This window comes from Ixodes scapularis, unplaced genomic scaffold (genome assembly GCF_016920785.2).
Source record: "Ixodes scapularis isolate PalLabHiFi unplaced genomic scaffold, ASM1692078v2 PGA_scaffold9__187_contigs__length_104089568, whole genome shotgun sequence".
NCBI classification, from domain to species: Eukaryota; Metazoa; Arthropoda; class Arachnida; order Ixodida; family Ixodidae; genus Ixodes; species Ixodes scapularis.
The window spans coordinates 63951496-63971894 of NW_024609884.1; the positions used below are offsets into that span (position 1 = coordinate 63951496).

At 47.1% G+C, this 20399-nt stretch overlaps 1 protein-coding gene across 1 annotated transcript in view; it reads left to right on the plus strand.

Annotated features, from left to right (window-relative positions):
• The window catches only part of LOC8024153 (transcription elongation regulator 1), a 60314-nt gene that overhangs the window by 20709 nt on the left and 19206 nt on the right, over positions 1-20399 (plus strand). The window contains exons 7-12 of the mRNA XM_029972575.3: positions 2645-2811; positions 3597-3852; positions 4478-4520; positions 4684-4879; positions 7871-8079; positions 11980-12130. Coding sequence (XP_029828435.2) covers positions 2645-2811; positions 3597-3852; positions 4478-4520; positions 4684-4879; positions 7871-8079; positions 11980-12130 — 1022 coding nt within the window. The remainder of the gene's footprint in view (positions 1-2644; positions 2812-3596; positions 3853-4477; positions 4521-4683; positions 4880-7870; positions 8080-11979; positions 12131-20399) is intronic.

Sequence of the window (20399 nt, forward strand, 5' to 3'; positions counted from 1 at the left end):
ACTTTGCCAACCTGAGTACGTGGCTATGTTTAAAGTTGATGGCATAGGATAGTCACCAGGCCACGTGGCCATTTGTTCTGGCTCCGAGTTGAGGGGTTGAACGATGCTCATATTTCTTGAATTTTTTTGGTGACTGCCATTGCCTAGAAAGAAAAACTAAGGCAAGTTTATTCAGTTATTAACATTAGGAAGTGATTCTAAGTAGTATTTAGCAAAAGTAGAAAAATTGTTTCATGATCCCTTTAAGACAGCACTTTTTCTCGGGCTACGCTTTCAAATTAGCGACTACTTGTTTGCGCAAAACTTTCTACCAAATGCATAGGTTGCCTGCTGCAACTCATTCTGATGCACCCAACATCGAACACAACATTTTTCTGATGAGCGACGAGGTGCAGTGCCAAAGACCACATGCAAGCGATCCCCGGACGACGAACAAAGTTAACTAGAAATCTATTACAACCGAGCAGTACGACGAGTAGCAGTAAGCAATCCGCCCCAGCGACGGCCCAGCCTGTCGCTGATCACCAAGTTTTTCACTTTCCAAGTCGCCTACGTGATTAAAGTGCCCAAATGCAGCGAGAAACAAGACCGCGACGAGTAAAGTAGTAAACACATGCAGCTATGGATAAGACTGCAATAGCCTTGCTGTGTCAACCCGACATTTGCAGAAGTCGCACTGGGTTTCAATTACCTTTATTTCCGGCAGAAACATAACAAATGTGATGAACTTACTTAATCTCTGAAGTCTAGGCCATGATCTTGTGTCGTCGACCCATTCACAATCCGATTCCATCGTATAAAACACCTGGCGGTGGCTGGCAAAGCGCCGTACGCAGTGCTCTACGTAGTGCAGCAGCGGGAAAATAGAGGCCGCAATGGCAGATGGGTGACGTGAGGACAAGGTGGCGGCGCCCATGCCAAGTTGTCTGAAAGCGGCTATATCCGCACTGGAGCATGCAATTCGCGCGGAGCCGTTGCACCTCCGAATCCACTGAGGGGAGATGAGCCTTCTCTGGGAGTGACCGGAGGAGAGGCAAACGCCTCTCCTGGAACGTATGTGCTCTTACAGTCTCGCAGCACTTGTTCGACATGAACCACTGTGCAGTCAATTGTATTTTTAAAGAAATGAGCGGCACGAGGCGACTTTCAATGACTAGTGTCAACAAAAATATTGCCTTTACATGTTTTAATGCGAAAGCATTAACTGGGTCCCATGGAGTGAGCCGACGTCAGCTTTGAAGCCGCGCCAAACGGCACGTTAAATCCTTTCTCCAAGTGAAGCCAGCTCCCAGCTATGAAACCACGCGAAAAGCCTAGCCAAACGGCACCTAGTTTTCATGATTCCAAAGGAGTGGAGTAAAGCTGATGGATTTCGGCTTCGGTCCCATTGGCTGGCGCGCGTTGACGAGGCTCCCTTTGGCCGCTGCGCGTCAGTTTCAACGACCACCACCCCATGGTGCTGCGTGTCCGCGAGGCAGCGGCTCCATCGCTCCAAGCGCACACACTCGACCGTCAGATGAAAGAAGGTAGTGGAAGAGCGGTGTGCATGCTTTCGCATTCACAAGTCATAAGAAGTGCTTAGCCTTTTTTATGCTCGAAGTGGTAAAATGACCGCCGTTGGGCATCTAAAGAAGTTTTAAAACCTCCCAAGTTTATGCAAGATGAAGCGATCACAAAGCAGGCAAAGAGGACGGATTGACAAAATGAAATTATATTATCTCGATCAAAGCAAAAACCACACCCTTCAGTCAAAATTTGTAAACAATGTCAGCTTGGCCTTGCATTGCGTAGCATGAAATGTTTGTGGGTTCAGTTGGTGCTAATAACTTTTACAATAAAGATTGGTGTTGCGAAGACCAGTGGCGTCATAAAGGGGGGAGGGGAGGCGGGGGACGGGTGCAGTGCTCAGGGGGTGTTGCGGCGGGCCACGAGAGAGCGGGGGGGGGGGGGGGGGGGGGGGTAAAACACTTTTGGTGGATCTTGCGAAGAGCACCCCGGCGTCGCTGGGGCGTGCTCTGTCCCACCCGAAAAATTTCAGTGGGGGGATTCAAACCCCCGAGTCCTCCTGTAGTTGGTGCTTATACATGGGGTGACTCTTCCCATTGTACTCCCGTCCTCTGCCGTAATGTTGCAACAACACATGTAATGTAATTGAGCCGAATGAATTTGCTCCGAGATAGTGAACCAATGTCGCCGTGAGCTGCCCGGTGCCAAGATATCTAGAAACCATATTTTAATTTTCTCTCAACACCTAACATTTGTTTTTCCCCAGTTTCGTGAAATGTTTGCTCTGATTTGGGACTCTTTTTTTGTGACATCCGTGACCACTCTTTAAATTTTTTCATTCAAAGAGGGCTCATATCACATTGAAAGTGTACAAACAGGAGCATGAAATGAACATTAGTTTGTTATATCCAGTATTCCGCTATTCCTGGGTTTGTTAAAAATGGGTTAGATTCATAGTAAATGTGTTCACTGTCACTGAAGTCTACAAGTTGAACGAGCTTCCCTGCTAGTTAGGCAGTCCTAACTTTTGCGTGCCCCTGTAATTTAATTGCGACACAATAACCATTTTTGACTGGTGAAAGTTCTGCAGGCTCTGGTTTTTTAGCATAGACTTAAACGGGTCTGGCACCACTTGCAGAGGCTCTGACTGCCGCGGCAAGTTCGGGCGGTGCGGCCGACGCCAGCGGGACCACCTCGGAGGCATCCAAGCCAGCTCTCGACTCTAAGGAGCCGGCTGAAAGCCAGGGCACCCAGGATGCAGCCACTGACGCTGCACCCCAGGCAGACGCAGGAACAGGCACCAAGGTGAGGGAGCGAGTCATTGCCATTTGGTTTGAGCTGCCGTCTTCGCAGTCTGCCTCTGCCGTGTTGTAAGGTACATACAGGGGTGGGTAGCGTGCGCCCCACAGCTGCCAGATAAAATCTGCTCATCGCCCTGGTTTCAAGCGTTGCCACCAGACGACTCTTCGATCTTAGTAAAACATATAAAATAGCGCAACAGAAACAAGGACAAGAAGTAAACAGGACAGGCGCTACTAAGATGAACCAACTAGCCCAACAACGTACCTTACTAGACTCTTCGATCGGCAACCCGTGGTAGCCTTCTACGGTCCCGGTCTTCTATGCTCCTCAATGGGAGGCACGCTGGCTTTTAAATTTGTTTTCTGCATGCGCCGTGTCCCTCAAAACTTGGCACTTGCGGCATGTATCTTTATCATTGATCCTTGTTTTGTGCCCAAGGGGCAGCAAGACACGTTTTGTGAAGGCACTTATACAGAGAGATCTCAGGCCCTCTGTTCAAGCGGGTGTCAATCTTGTGCTCAAAGTGGACGCTGGGCAGAAAGCGGAGCACTCAGGTGCCTTGGCAACGAGGTATCTTTTTGCTCTTGTTTCTCTCCTGCAGCTGTGTCGTCTGGCCAGCGGAGACTTTGTCGAGAGCGACCTGTCGGACGTGCGCCAATAGGGCTTTATCTGGTCGATTGCGTCGCAGCATGTGCCGTGCTCTGTGTCCTCGCCTAAAGTTTCTGATGCGGTGTTCTTTGGGCACGAGTAGCCGTTGGAGCCTTGCTGCATCTCCGTTCTTGGTTCAGCCACAGGCAGAGGCAAGTCAGCCGGCGGCTGCAAAGCGCCCACCCCCCCGGCCTCAGGACAAGTCACGGCCCGTGTCGAGCACACCGGTGCCAGGCACCCCCTGGTGCGTGGTGTGGACGGGCGACGGGCGAGTCTTCTTCTTCAACCCCAGCAGCCGCACCTCGGTCTGGGAGCGTCCAGCTGAGCTCAAGAAGCGGGCGGATGTCGACAAGATGGTGCAGAATCCCCCTGTGCAGCCGGAGGCCAAGACCCAAGGTGGGTGGTTGGCCGGCCATTGTTTTTTCTGCCCGATAGCGTTGCATACACTACTATACTTGCACATTGTGTGCACCATGAGGGAAGCCTGCACGTCGGCTTTCCCGTACAAGTACCGCAGTGAGCTTCTTCTCATCCAACTGACTGAACTATGGGACCATTGCTTCCTTCATTCTAGCGAGTGTTGTGCATGGCATGCGTCTGTTTATTCAGCTACAACTTAGGGTTCGGCAAGTCAAATGCATTATGGTCATCAACCTGAGCTGCATGGCTGCAGGAGCAGCTGGCAAGTGCTGGCCGTTCTGTCTATTGAGGGTTTGTCGGTGATCTTGGCTGCTTGTTGGACAGCGCAGCTTGTGCCTCCCAGTTCTTGCTGCGGCTATGCAGCTCGTATCGCTAACATTAACTCTCTGAAAGCTTGCAGTGTGCAGTTTGTTCAGTGTGAATAAACTGCACTCTGAACAAGCTTGCAGTTTGTTCAGCGTGCAGTTTGGTTTCCGCATTGCAAGGCCACGGTAGACTAATATTGACGAGGACGACCTCAGTTAATCCGCGAGGTGTTGCACAAATTTGAGCGGCATCTTTTGGTTGGCTTACGCAACTTGGCTGCGGGTTTTTTGCACAGATGCGGCGGCTAAGGACGGAGAGCCCCCTGCAAAGAAGACAAGGTGAGTCGAGCGCGACACGCAGTGCGACTCTGGGGGTACTGCCCCCAAGTAAAGTGTCTTTGGAACGATCTGTGGCGGAATTTGAAACTGGGCAGATGCCTCAATGTCTGGCTCGAGGGAGCCGGGGAGACCGTGGTCAGCATGAGCATGAATGCGCGCGCAGGGTGGACGAAGCGGAAGGCCCCGCAACCGAGGCACAGAACGGCGCTACGGATGTACGGCCCGAGGAGACGACGGCCGTGCGGGTCCAGGGCAAGGAGTCGGCCATGGAGGCGGAGCTGCGTGCGGCCAAGGAGCGGGCGGCCATTCCCCTGGACGTGCGCATGCAGCGCTTCCGGGACATGCTGGTCGAGAAGGAGGTGAGTGCGGTGCATGCAGCCACTGTCTGCCTAAATTGGCCTTGGTTCGTCAAGTTGCAAAGGATCCTTCTCTCGACTCATCTGCATGACATTCGAATAAAACGGCGTGAATAGACCTCTTCCAGAATCGAAGTGATCCTAGCGGCGAGATGCCAAGCGAAGCATCTTGGTTACTGGTTCGTAACTAAGTTTTGGTTTCGATTGGCCAATTTCACTTCATGACATCATGCTGCAACCAAGTGCACTGCTTGGGTTTTCAAATATGCAACTTTTCATAAATATATAACTGCATGCATTGCCGAACGATATGGAAGGATTGCTGGGGAAGGTTCCAAACATGTTGAAATTTGTACTTGGCAAAACGTATGTGAACGATGGCATGTTCGCCTCGCGATACTCTATCGTTGAGCTCAGTATAGACAATCAAGATCAGTACAGGTGTACCACAATTGAAGTAAAATCACTTCAAGCGTACAAAGTCTTCAGTTTGTCAGAAGTCAGGCTTTTGTCACCTTATATCAAGCAAAAAAAGAGGCCGCATCTCCACGTGGGGAATGATGTTGATTGAGGCGAAGCTCTTGTGGTGCTGATGATACTGATTTTATTGTTCATAGGTAGTGCTGATGGTGCTGATTTTTTTTTATTGCTCATAGGTAGTGCTGAGTTCCTGGTTGCGTTTCGACTTCATTATTACTGCTTTATGGTCGGTGAAATGCAGAGCCAGTGGTTCTTCTAGCAGATCAGCTTGGATCCGCTAGAAGCCGTGGGAACGCATCTCCACCGCTTAAGTCAACAGTCCATATCAGAATGACGATGTGTGGTATGGATCATGGTTATATACGCAGTTGAGCATTTGACCGCAGCGCCCTCTCGTCTATAAACGTTGAGCCAATGCATGCAAAGTTTAACGCGATTATATACGCATTTGACCACAGCGCCCTCTCCTGTATAGATGTTGAGCGGTTACATGCAACGTTGGAGTGTAGCGTAGTGGTTAAGACGTCTGCCTTGTAAGCAAGCGGTCCTGAGTTCAAACCCCCGTGCGGGCATACATTTTTTTTTTTTTTAAAGTGGGCCGATCCCGGAGGCAGTGCAATCGATGTGAGCACGGAGGCTGGATGGATGGACAAGGCTAGACCCTAAGGAGCTTCGCCCCTAAAAATAAGCTGTGCAGTTTGGAGGCTTAAGCACGATCCAAACCAATGCGTTTTTGTGCGTGCGAAAGTCGTGCACTTCCTGGAAATTGCATATTTCGTGACTTTTTTGCTGTTTCCGGTGCGCTTTTTGAGTGGCAAGCGTGCGCATTGGTTAGGACGGTGCGCTTTCAAGCGAGCGGAGAGCAGATGCGCTTGATGGCAAAGAAACGCGAAGCCGGAACTGGTGCCCTCCGCTGATTGGCCGGGAGAGGATATGGGAGAGGAGTGCCCTACTACGTCACAGCACGTTTTTGTGCGCTTTCAGAAAAAGTTGAAATCATCCAACTTTCTTATGCGCGCCCAGAAGGCGCAAGGAATCAGCGTGACGTCACGAAATACGCAATTTCCAGGAAGCACACGACCTACACGCGCACGAAAACGCGTTGGTTTGGACCACGCTTTAGCGAGGAGTAGGGGGCTGTTGCTCCTAGCTCCAGCGCAGTGTCCATTCGAGATGATCTACGTCGCAGCCGATAGCAGAGTTTGTAAAAACTTCTTTCCCAATCACTATGAAATTTTGGAGGTGGATATTGTTGACATGAGGAAGACTTAGCTGTTCATTTAGTGCAATGGTGAAGGCGAGATTTTGTGTTTCGTGGATTTTTGTGCGTCAGTGACAGGTTCAGTCGCTCACCCGTCACCGGTGCATGAAAATCAACGAAACTCAAAATCTCACCTTTAGCTACTGCACAAAATAAATGACTAAGTTCTCGTGTCAACAAATATTTCCTTCCCAAAATTTACAGTGATTGGGAATTAAGTTTTCCCAAACGTCGAGATTAGCTGCGACAGAGACTGTGCCTGATGGGCACCATCCCAGAGTGAGGAGCAGCGGTTCCCTATGCGTCGCTAAGCCTATGCAAGCCTTTACTGCTCTGAAGGTTTGTGTCTCAGTGGCGGCTCTGAATTGCATACGGTAAACTCCCATAGTGATGGAAACAGACATGCACTAATTGCCTTTATTAACGCTCATCAAAAGCACTCATTTTTTTTTAGTTTTATAGGTAGTGTTTGTACAAGCCAGAATTTGTGCTTGTACATGCTGGCAAACACGGTGCGACACTCTTCACGCAAATGCATCATCGTCACTTTCTCAAAAATGGATTGTTAGTAAAGTTTTGCCTCCGTCATTGCACAATAGGTTTAGATGCAAAGCACGAAGATTAATTATAGAGTGCGATCGAGCTCAGACTTTATTCTCATGCAGTGCTCTACAGGAAAAATCTTTTTATTTACTTTTAGCTTTTCAACATTCTACCTTGCATGCTCTGCTGTTGGGGGCAAAAAAAAAAAAAGAAACTTCACACGCTAAAATGTCCTTTTGTTAGTTCATGCAATAAACATGTAAAAAAAGTGTTGAGCCCTAAAATAAATGTAAGCAAGAAAGTTTGGCGTTTCATTGTGGTGGCTGTTAGCATGCATTGAACCTTGCTCGAGACAGATCTTGAGCGACGCCTACAAAACATCCATGCAGAAAAGAAAAAACTACAACAAATCAATGCTTTGTACTGTTTTAATAGTCAACAAGGCGACCGAAACCATACCACTCCGCTCCTTGGCCAAGCAGCTCCCACGATGCAACATGCCCAGTGTTGCATACAGGGATTTATAGAAGTAGTCCCTTTACCTTCTTACCTTTTAACTTGGTACCTTTGTACCAAGTTGAAAGGCAGGTCAAAGCAGGGGCTGCCTAGGTTTGCAGCAACCCTCTGCTCGGAGATTGGTAATGATGTGTGCTCGATTTGCGCATAAGTGTGCCCACCGGATGCCTGTAGGACACGCACCTTCTCTGCAGGTGTCGGCCTTCTCCACGTGGGAGAAGGAGCTGCACAAGATTGTGTTCGACAGCCGCTACCTGCTGCTGACGTCGAAGGAGCGAAAACAGGTATTTGAGAAATATGTCAAGGAACGAGCCGAGGAGGAACGCCGGGAGAAGCGCAACAAGATGCGCGAACGCAAGGACCAGTTCCGGCTTCTACTGGAAGCGGCGAGCCTCACGAGCAAGTGAGTTGACGGGGAGTGCGAGAGAACCGATTTCACCTGCCGTTTCCCTGCACTTTCATCAGGAGCTTCAAATTTTGAGAGTTGTGGTATAGTCTTCCAAATTTCTGGCTCCAGCGACGCCGCGCAGCTGCAGTGCCGAGAGGCTTGGAAAAGAGATCTTTTCACAACTGTCGTCCGCTTTAGTGACTTGGCTCTTGTATGCAACATACCGTATTTACACAATTGCAAGTCAGGAAAAAAAGAAAATATTTAGAGGCACATTTTATGGCAAATATGTGAGAACAGCAGGGCATCTCTTTTGAAAGCCTAGCCTCCAGCACGCGATTGATGCCTTCTGGCGTGCTTTGGCTGTGCATGCACATGCGAGGCGCATGTGGTCCCCAGGTGTTATCGAAACTAGGAAGCTCACGCTGGAGGCGGGACAACTGAAGCTGCTCCCTGTCGTTCTCACTCTGTCTGCGATTAAATACTACGATTCGTCTGCACAGGTGGTGTTGCTACATTGCTACATTCTCAAAGCACGTTGTCCCCGTCGTCCAATAAAATCTCGCACTTCGCAAATGACAGCATCGACCGCATCTTCTGTGCTTGGCAATGATTGCATTGCACGTCATGGGTAGGAACAGATTGCTCACTTCTGCGGCGTACATTGTAAGCCTGACCTACGGAAGGCATCCCCACTTATCCAGACAATTGCTGTCCCAGTGAAGATCCCGCGCTATTGCAGACTCCACTAGGAGCACCACCCACTTCGACGGGTCGAACTTGCATCCAGCAGCGCAGTCGTTGGTTGCTTCTGGATGAAGAATGGCCATAAACGAGCACCAAAAACCTAAACTGCTCGAATCACGCATGTCAATACAAAAAACGTAGTTGGCGCTGCAGTATGATCGCGACACTCAATCAGTTGACGTGTGACCATGAATCATGTAAAAAACTGCGAAAAGAAGTATGGGGAGTGAGGTGCGAGGCAGGCTGTTCCAGCGGCTTTTCTGGAGGGGCTCTTACAAGAAGTGCCGCCACCCCTGGGAGTGTGGCACGCCATGCGCTGTTCACTGCCATACATTTGGGCTAATTTGTGAATCGCTATCAATAATATTCGTAGCAAGTCAAGGTGTTCTTGACATTGCGATTTTTTCGTTCTTGTCGGTGGTGGAATTAATTGGAATATAAGTCAACCCTCCCCCCCACTTCAGATTTTCGAAAATTGAAAAATGGATCGACCTACATTTGTGTAAATATGGCAGCTTCTAGAGCTTGTTCATTAGGATTGACTACATAAGGGTGGTTCAGTGCTGCCGCAAGAAGTGGAGGGATGAACACGGAGGTGAAAACTCGTGTTGGTGTGTAATTTTTTTCATCTGCAAGATGAAAAGCAATGCCATCTCGCAACGCTTGTTCTCGCGCAAAACTGGTAGGGAAAAAATTAACAAGCACAGAGGTTGGATAGCATTGTGCACCACCTAGCAGGCAGCGGTGATGAAGGACATGCGGGCTGCTTGCCTCCGCTGCTGTCAACTAAATTACATAAACTCGTTTTTGTTTTTACTATTGCTAGCAGTTGCAGTCACACATTGCTGGGAGCAATAATAAAAGCGGTTAACAACAAAGAAGACAAGATGGGGTCGGCACAGATAGGGCTAGCTTAGCTACATCGAGTGTCTTCTAAGATTTGCAACACTATTTTCTTAATTTCTCATTTAAATGCAGTGGGTGGATATATAAAACCGTAAGTAAGAAATCTCAATGACTTGCTTGTAGCAGTTTGTTTTGCCTATGCTTACCACATTTTTTACTGTGCTGCAGTTGTCGTAAAATAAAGTATGCTTAATCATTTGGAGGCACGGCCATCATTTCCCTGTAGTGCAGTCAGTGTAGAATCCTGGTATAGGTAGCGTGCCAAGGTTCTAAACTGGCATGGTGGCTGGAAGGGGAGTCCCGTTGGACATCGCATGAATTTGATGAGGTGGGACGTGTTTGGGTGGGCATACTTCCAGGTATAGATATAAAGTCAGGGTTTTACGGTCTGTCGTAAGAATGCCAGGGGGTGGGGCAGAGCTACCTCTCAGTATAGACCGTTTTACTGAAAGAGGGCGAGAGAGAGAAGGGAAAGGGCTACCGGCGCTTTCCCCCTTTCTGATTGTGTTGAAAGAGTGAAATTCCCGGATGAGAGGCTTCGCCGGTGTTGGGTGTCTGCTTTGCCCGAACTTCGTTCGCGCTTTCTTTTCTGTTTTAAACTCGCAAACTTAATTAGAGCCAGAGGCTTCGATGGCAACAGTTGCCCGGTCATCGGGACACCATCGCTGGATCACTGGGTGCACGAATAAAAACAAAAAAGCATAGAATACTGTCCGAGGATATATGTAGCTTGCAAGGAATCCGGCAAGGCGAGAGCGGCTGCAATGTCTTTGAGCTCTATCGCTTTCCACATGACCTCTTTCTCGGTGGCAGTGGGTTGCGTCCGTAAACCGAAAAGGCGTTTCCTCAACGCCATCCTCTCGACTTCGCTCGGAACATTTCGTGAATGGAGCGCGCACCGAATGCTGTACCGCCGATGAACATGGGGTACGGTCGCAATGTGCGTGCGAGTTTTCTCATGATAACTGCTGTTTCAGCTTGTAAAATTTCGTAACTGAATTTATCTTAATAGTGATAATTTGCAGTGGTGACTGACTCGATCTTATCATCTACAACACTTAGTTGAAGGCTCATTTCCGCCGCCGGGTGAGGTTGAAAATTGTTGAAAACGTGGTTCTATTAATTTTTTGTTTGTTTGTTTGTTTTCAATCGCGATCTCCTGCGCGATACTAAAAAGTCGGCAAAAGCGTTCCTTGGAGTGCCGCTGGTGGGTTGTTTGACTAAGGCGCTTTTAGGCGCTTGATAGTCGCTGCAGGGAACGTCTCGTGTGTTGCGATCTGCGTTTTCGAGCCCAGTGTGCACGTTTATTTATTTGAGTCATGGCATCCGCCAGTGTGGCGACGGAGGGAACAGCGGCAGCGAACGTGCCAGCTATAAAAATTGAAGGTAAGTACCCAAAATATTGCACCAAATAGTAAAATAATTCGTGGCTGCTTCGAGGCTTTCTGCGGTTCGATAAAAGTACATCTAGAGCGTCTTCGTCGTTCATTCACAAGGAAATATAAGAACAGGGACACGAAGATAAAAACAGCACAGCAAGACGATATGTAGCAGCACCGGGCGTTTTCAAAGATAATTGAGGTTCCTGTTTCGTGTATCGCTTGTTGATTACAACTAAAAGCGGCTACGTTGAAATGGGCACCATTGCAAGCAAAAATGTATAAATGGTTCATCATTTCCAGCCATGCGGAAAGCAATGGAGCTTAAAAACATTCCAGCCGTACTTGCCTTGCCGGATTCCATGCAAGCTGCATAGGTCCTCGGACAGTATTCGACGCTTTCTGTCGTTATTCGTGCACCCTATCACCCAGCAACGGTGTCCCAATGACCGGGGGACTGTCGCCATCGAAGACCATGGCTCTAATTAAGTTTGGGAGTTTGAAACGTAGAAGAAAGCGCGAACGAAGTTGGGGCACTGCAGACGCCCAACACCGGCCAAGCCTCTCATCCGGGACTTCCACCCTTTCTACACAATCAGAGAGGGGGAAAGCGCCGGTAGCCCTTTCCCCTTTTCTCTCTCGCTCTCAAAATGGCGCTACCCACGATAAAACGGTCTATAGTTACAGGGCCTTGATGCAGCAAAGCTTGAAAGCACCTCATTGGAAAAGCTTGAATGCCTGCAGTATAAACAATCTCTCAAACTATTAAAATAGAGACTTGTGAAAAGAGTCTTATCGACGTGCAGGCATGGGAAACGTCCGGTGAAACGGTCCTCGTTGGTTCCTGAGACCGCAACTCACCATGCCACTTTCCCCTGTGCAGGTCGACGTTCAGTGACTTTGCGCAGAAATACGGTAAGGATGAGCGTTTCAAGAACATAGAGAAGATGCGTGAGCGGGAAAGCATGTTCAACGACTACATCCAAGAATTGCGCAAACAGGAGCGTGAAGAGAGAATGTCTCAGAGGGAAAAGGTGGGTACCTGCCCGTGCTACTTGGGGAGGGGACAAAGCAAGCATGTAGCCTCTCGCGGCTCTGTGGTAAACAATCTTTTTGGGAAGAGCACCATGCAATTCAAGTGCCAGTGTGTATCAAGTACTGATATCCTCGCGAGACCCAGGTGCAATGTATTGCGAACCTATGTTCCTGCTCCTGAAGACGGGGACTTGCCCTAGAAAACAACGACCACATTCCCAGAAGTTCCTATTATTAGTGTTGTCTCTGGGTGGTCAAATTCATCTGTTGTGGAAAGCGCTGGAATCGGCAGTTAACAACGGCCAGTCCAAGTCTATTCATTCCTACGACGGCAAGGTAGACTAGTCATATTAAATTTAATAATGTTTCTAAGTATCTTTAGTGTGTATTTTGTGTTTGGCATTGTTAGTCTTAGTGTTCTAATCTTTTTTAGTTGCTGTGTCTATCGTGAAGAAAAAGTAATTGAAAAACAAAGGATTGTAACAGTAAGGTCACTCTTATATACAGGCACCTACCAGTTCTGGCAGGCTGGTTTTAGATTGCTTTTGAGGTATGTAGCATTGCTTTTGGTGTTTCCTGATGTAACTTCTCCTTTTACTCACTCCTGTTTCGTTATTATACCAGTATCAGTACATCGAGAATGGTATCAAATTAATCACAAACATAATGTAGACTGGGTCTCGCGAGGTCATAGTTATCTAGTGAAGATTTTGAATAGTTCAACCGAGTTTATTATAGATAAGTTCTGTTGTAGCCAACTGTCTGATGTCATAAAGCTGACACTGAGGTAACAGAAGAGGGATCAACACGGTCAAGGGCCCATGTTTGTGCCTCTTCCATTGGCTCCCTCTCAGGTTTTTGACGTTTAAAGTGCCCACTTACCGTTATGCAAACTGCCTTCGGTGACTCTGTGCGCCGTATGGAAATCCTAAAAGCATTTGATTTCAGGTTGGATGGCCCCTTGTGGCTGTATTTCTCACTGTTGTCGCTGGACTTTGATTTTTTGGGGCCTCTGCTTTGAAAGGGTCCCCCTGCTAGATAACTTTGCCTCTTGCTGTTGCCACAGTTCATAAAATGATTTTGTTGAATGTTTTGAGCAGTGATGTGATAGTCATGCTTTTTCTGTAGCAGGACTTTCTTTCTTGTGGCCAATCCCACTTTGACAGCTGCCTGATAATGCCAAGGAATATTGAAAAGTGTCTTGCATAACCAGTATCAAATTGCTATTTGTGACTGGTGTTGACTTTCTAGGTGTTTGATTTCTGACATTATTGCTGTGTTACGGGTTTTATTGCTGATTTGTGTCAGTGTCGTGCAGCACTTGCTGACTGGCCCTCTGGGGCCCAGGTTGGAGCAGTAAAGCTTTGGGCAACGAGGCTATTGCTGCCTCTGTTTGCCAGGCCCCAGCCCCCAAAAGGCTCGTGCTGCCCGAGGCTGGCTTGCCAATCGGTTGAGCGCTTTGTGTTATCTCTGGAACCTAGCGTGTCATAATCTATTGTTGCATTTTAAGGTCGCGTGCGCAGTGTGATCAGTTGATGCCTTTTCCCGCAGGGGGAGAGTGTTAGCAAGTGTCTGTAGGCAGCTCGCAAGGGTGCGGGTTGCCTGGAATTTTTGCCTTGTAGCTGTTGGGCGGCAGACAAAGAGCACCCTGCCACTTGCCGTCTGCCAGTCGGGCTCAGGCGAGAGTCACTGTATGTTCCCCGCGTACCACAGCTTCTGTGGAGTACACTGGTAGCCTGTGGCCAGACTTGGGTCATCTGGGTTAGCCCTTGTTCTGTGCAAAACATTACAAAGATTAGATCGCCTGTTAGTCACGCCGAAGTGAAGTACTTTCATTCAAGCCGCCCAACTTTGCTCCTCTTGTTGGCAGCTTCCTAGATTTTGGTATGGATGCATGCTGAGACGCTCGTAGGCGCTTGCAACCTTCTGCTAAGAACTTCTATGTGAGTTTACCCTGACACTCGTGTGCCACTTGTGCTTCTCAGGCGCGGTGACTCGGAAGCTTTGGAGTTGTGGTGCTCTGCGAATAGCCAGTGACTCTAGGTCCGGCCTGACTGTTCTTTTCTGACAGCTTTCCGTTCCTTTGCAGACCAGGAGGGTCTAGCTGTAGTAGCCGAGGCCTCGCAGTGTTGTTGATGGCGGTTGTGTGATGCCCCCGAGTAACCCGTGCACTTGCCTCGATCAGGTTGCCACTGTTCTTCATACAGGACGGCCTGTACTGTCGTGCTCCCTGCCCTGCGCCCGTGAAACGTGTCATTGCGATGCTCGTGTGTAGAGGGATTACATAGCATAACCGATGCCTTGTAAACCCACGGTATTTGTGATGTTTTTTTTTACCTTTGCATTCTAGAGCTTTTGAGTGTCGGTCGGCGGACCACAGGACGTGCGGAGCAGCCGGAGTAATGCTTACTGTAGAAAAGTTGTCCGAGTAATGGCTCAGGGGCTCATTGTGGGTGGGAAGGAATGGATTTGAATGCTCCTAACGTGCAATCGTCTTTTATACGCTGGAAGGAATTTAGAGGCAATCCCAAGTGTTGGCTCTCGGAGGTTAGTTTAGGCACGCTTCCCCCTGTGCTTGGAAGGGACCTGCAAGAAGGAGTCGGGTTGGCTCGCCTCTCTTCTGAGTGAGACATGCACCCCAGAGTTTCTGATGATTTTGGCATTTAACTGCTGCATCACTAGTGACTGTGACTCGGTCTGATCCACTGGATTGAACTATTGGCTAGGCTAACGACCTTTGGTGCGCTCCTCAAATGCCGCTGAACTGCCACCAATTGCATTTCTGGTAGTTCTGTGAGCACTGAATAAGCACACTATTTGTCTGTTGGAGAAGGGAGTGGAGGGGTACACTAGAGCTTTATGGGCCGCTATAAAAGAAACCGTATAATCCGGAACAATGTGGCAGCCAGTAGCTGCCACATTGTTCCATGGGCTTTTACGGCTGTGGAGAACTACCATATCTAGTCAAGTACAGGTCTACGATTCCTTGGGAACTGTTATTTAAACCTGGAGTCGATCTAAAACGTTAACCAAGAAATGTCGGCCTGTAGGAGGGAGGAAAATTTTGGAGCCTATTAAGCTAACCCAGGCACTGCTCCGCTTCAGCCGCTGATCCTATACTTTGTTTTACCTTAAGTCCAGATGCAGCGGACGCTACGACTTGCTGGGACCGATCAGACAGTGTCAAAAGTGCACTTTTGTGGTGTTTATCATGTTTCTGTATGTTTGCTATCATGGCTGAACCAATCATAAACAGAAAAGGTCTAGTGACTTGCGCTTTTGACGCTGCTTGATTGGTCCCATTACCTGTTAGCGTCGGCTGCGTCTGGATTTGAGCTGAAATGAAGTATAGCACACATGTGCAAGGCGGTGAAGCTCGACGCTTACGTCGGTGTAAAGCGGTAAAACTTGATGCACGCATACTGCAGTCTAATTGCGCATGGTGCATGATTATATACTCTGAACTCAAACTCTACGTGAACTGAAATTTCCAGAACCGGAAGAATTGCTTCACTGAGCACGGCAGAAGCGCGTGGGAAAGGGACGGAAAGATGAATGGAATGTTGCGAAAGCCTCCCTTCTTTCCAAGCCTAGTTCAAGGTCACGCCTGGCAGGGGAGAGCGACACAGAAAGGGTAGGGAGGCAAGGAGGTGACAAAAAGTGGAGAGCAAAAAGAAGAGGGCATCCAGATAGCCCAACACATCGCTCCGGCCGTTTCGAGCAGCAGTTTTTGGACGTAACAGCCGAGAAGGCAAACGGCACCTGCGGACATTAATAACACACGTCTGGAACTGATATTCATGAACCTAACAGCTGAAAAAAAAACGAGAATGTATCAATAGGGTTCTATTGTATTCCTGTATTTTTCTCGTGTCTAGTAGCTGGCTAACTTTAGACAGCGCTGCATAAATAACTTTTGATTAGTTTTGGCCCCTTCTAGTGCCATTGCCCATATCGCCGAGTCGGCAAATATAAATGGTAATAAATGACGACTCTGGCTGTATCACATCAATTTTCTTCATAAGATATGAGAAAAATGGCCGTCGAGATCCTAAAATTCCTGCCACTGACGTTTCTGCGTTACAAAGTAGTACCTGATGGAATGAAAGCTTGATTGTTTTGTCAATATTGGGTCCGAGCCTGATTCTCTCTGCAAACCCAGCTCGGTCCTTGGATTGGAGGGAAGTTAAGATCCCCAGTTGAATGGTTAGGTACTGTTTTAGTTCTAGACAGCCTATGTCGTGGATGGATTCATATGGCTGGAATGGTGAGATCAGGTACATTGGGAAGGCACAAAATGTGTGCTTACTTTTCTTGTGAGATGTGAGGCTATCCCTTTTGATAGCCTCACATATAGCAGTACTTTGAATAGCAGCACTGTCAGTGGACCTCGCTTGACCGGCCTAGCTGAAGACTACACAGACTGAAAGTTGGGCGCGGCCCAGGTTAGCTTGAATTGCACCTGTGGCGTATGTTCCACCAAAAGGAAGGCAAGTCGACTCATTCTTGCCTAGAGTCCTTGAATTGTCTATAAATAACAACTGGGCAGTTTGCAAGGGATGGCTCTAAATTCTTTGCTATCTACTGGAATTGAAGGGGAAATAAAGTAGTGCACTGTAGAACTTTTGGCTTAAACTTTATTTGGCACAACTTGAGGCTCTTTGAAGTGAAACGTTCACACTGCTGCAGCGTAATGTTGCCGGAGTCTAGTTCATATTAGCAACCAATTATTAATTGTGAAACTGAAACAATCTCTTCTGTGTTCTGTGCAAGGCGGTTCATTCTAATTAGTAGTCATTAAAATGAACAATCAGTTAGTTGTGGATATTAGCATGCTTTGCTGATGTTGCTGTAGTTGGCATGCTTTGAATGCTCCACTTGACTGAGCTTTATATTAGCAACATGTTAAGCATTTAAAAATAAAAGGATGTTTTGGGCAGTTTATATAAGGCATTAGTATTGAACAGTAATAATTAAAATGCATACCCAGTTACTTGTGAGCATCACCATGCTTTCCATGCTTTACTGCGTTAAAATCCAGTGCTTTTCAAACCAGTGTTTAATTTATTATGCTCTTTGGTATAATGAAGTTAAAACCGCATTCACTAAGTTAATTTTTTAATTCTGAAATGCAGGTGAAATTTTTTGAGTTGTGCCAAGTAGATGATGTTAGGAAGAAAGTTATAGTTTCCAAAACAGTTTCTTGTGCTGGCATCGCAATATACTTTTATTGATAAGTTAAGAATGCACCCTCTCTTGGAGTAAGAATAAATGTTATCAGACGAACTCATCAGCCAATTTTGCAGTTTTCACTTCGTCGTACTCAAGTTTCAAAAATTGCACACTGCCACACGGTCGTTGGAATCGCAAAAACCTGACACCGCTTGATTGGTTGGAACTCCAGGAAGGTTGTCGTGAAGCACGCGTGGAAGAGGTAACTGGGGAAGCTGGCTCCATTCATTACTTTGTGCCGCTCACAACTCTCTGGTCCAAAGCAGACTGCTCTGCACATGCCCAGAACTAAACAGAAACGCCTTGTGCTACAGAAAAGTGCTTTCTCAACATTTGCGGAGCATGCTTAAAACGCGTCGGCCATATGCGATTAGAAGAGATGGGTGCAGTCCTGAAAGAGTTAGCTCAACTTGTGCTTAAGTTGTTGCTGTTGAAGAGGCGTTTTGAGTTGTTTCCACCTTGCACAGTCCTATCAGAATAGCATTTCCGAGATGCTCCGCAGGTCAAGTTGTTGATTTGTCTGTGTTTCCCCGAGGAGAATATTTAGTGGTATGAAAGGAGGACCAAAAGGAACACTGGGCTTTGTCACAAAGCACTTAGTACTGAACAATATGTTTTCCTCTTTGCTGAAAACCTAAAACATCTCATTACAGCTTCTCCTGGCAGTCCTTTGTATCATTCTTCCATACCATTGTCTACCAATGTGCAAGTTGAGGCCATAAGATCATTTGCTAGGGTTTTTGTTCCTCTGGGCATGCTTTGGTGATTTGTCTACTGCATTTGTGGTTCACTGGAGGTTAATGGCAGCAACTTAGCTATATTGCGGGCATTTGGCTCGTACATCTAAAACCTACGGGGCTAAGTTCCACTGAGCCACGGGGCAGTCAAGTTGCCATAATTTCTTGCCACATTTGCAGTTTTATTTGTCTACAAGTTGATGCATTTTTGACGTGCTCTTTTGTTGTCAGTAGGCCAGCAGTTGCGCTCTTGGGACTCTGACAGGTTTCTTTGCAATAGGGCTTTCTTTTTTTGTGACTCATTGCACCGTAAACTTTGTTTTACATAGCTGTTACAATCACAGTGTGCTTTTGGCAGAGGTCGTTACCTTTTCTTTCTTCTCTTTCTACTCTTTTTTTTTTTTTGGCAATCGGGGAAAGATGTTTCCACTTGTGTTATGGCAGAAATAACGTGAGGAAAAAATAAAATTAACCTTTTTATGCAGTAGATATATAAAGTCATGTTCTTTCAACTGCGAACACTTGCTGCTGCTTGTAGATCCCTGGAGCACTGCTGGCCTGCTTGGCTGTGAAGCGGTTAACATTGTTTGCTTTGCATAGGTATTCAAACAAGAATGTGGGTAAGCGTCTCCTCTGTGCATCTTCTCTATTGAGAAACTTGCGTCTGCATTATCTAGCACGGGGCGCTGCCCGGAGATGCTGTTACGCATTGCATGCCTCTGTGACCGAAAAGCTGAGACACTTAATTCCAGAGGTGGATCGTTGGTGCCATAAGGGAGGATTAATTATTACATATAAAATCTCTGATGTCAGGAAATTACATTGATATCCCCAAGCTCTCCATTTACTTAGTAACTAACTGTTTTTTTTTTTTTGCAATTTTTGAGTGTTAAATCTACATAAAAAAGAAAAAGAATGTAAATTACCATTTACATGGCATGCGTAGGCTCATGAACCCCTTGTATGCTTGCTGAAGTCTCAGTGAAGTAAGCAGTTTTGGCAGCATAGACAGAAGACAGTTTCTCTAGGGCAGTCGTTCTCAGACTTGTTTGATCTTGGGCTTCCCCTCAGCTGCCTCGGTGGCTTAGAGGCAAAGCTCTGGCCTACGGATCCCCAGGTCGTGGGTTCGAATCCTGGCTAAGGTGCCTGAAATCTGACGGAAGCTTATTGCAGAGAAGTGGTCGTGTGACCGAGCTTTCGATTGCCCGTCAAACGATCCCCAGGTGGTTAAAATTAGTCCTCAGCTGAGGTGTGCCAGATGCCGGTCGTTGGTTTGGCACGTAAAACCTCCAAATTTGACTTTTGGGCTTCTTTTTGCCCTCTCAACATTAATGCAAGATTTAAGAGCTTATGAGCATTGTCAAGAATTATCTGCTTGGCGTATAGGCTTACTTGATGCGTGATCCAGTTAGACTAAAAGTCTGCTTAAACTGGAAAAACACTCCAGGTGTAGGCATTGCCGAAAGAATCTCTACGATATCTGGAACGCAGTTTGAGAACCGCTGCTTCTAGGATGTTCTTGCCCTCTGTGTATGTAGATACTCGAGTTGGTGTTTGAATCACATAGTGCTGTCTCTCATAGCCACCACAGTAGGAAAGCAAGTCACTACATCTGGCTCCTAATTCTGAACGCTAGAAGTAACGCAGCACCATATGATTTGGACAGACGTCCGCAGATTCCTGGTGGATGCTATATACAGATTTCTTGCGTGTTGACTTAAGCATCATCTTAACGTCGCAAGCATTTGGTACATAGTCATACCTCCTCTCTTCAGCTTACTTCTTCCATTTCGATCATCTGAAATTCTGGCGTCTTTTTTGGGAGGGGCAGCTTCTTGTGTCATATTCACGAGGCTTGACTTTTGCGTGTGTCTGTTGCGAATATGTTTTACTGATTGAAATTGTGGCAAGAAATTATGTCATTGCAACTTGCATGGTACTTGTTTGCATTTGAGTTTTTCAAACTTGTGTCACATCTGTGGAGTACCAAGCCGCTATGAGTTCTTGTTCTAACCACGTCAATTTAGAACCTGCTATCTGGATATGATGCACTACTACTTAACAGGATTTCCCAAACTGAGTTGAAACTTCTTGTTGCTGCAATTGATCTACATGCATATGTATTCACCAGTCTGTAACAGGCCAAAAATGCAAGCTCTACAGAAAGCAAACCTGGCATCTTCTGATATGACTTTTTTTTTTTTTTGAGTTCTGTGCACTTATGGATATAGTATTTTCCAACTTTTTGACAAAGGCGAAGCTGTAATCTCGACAGTGGCAGCGAGCATCTAGCCTCGTT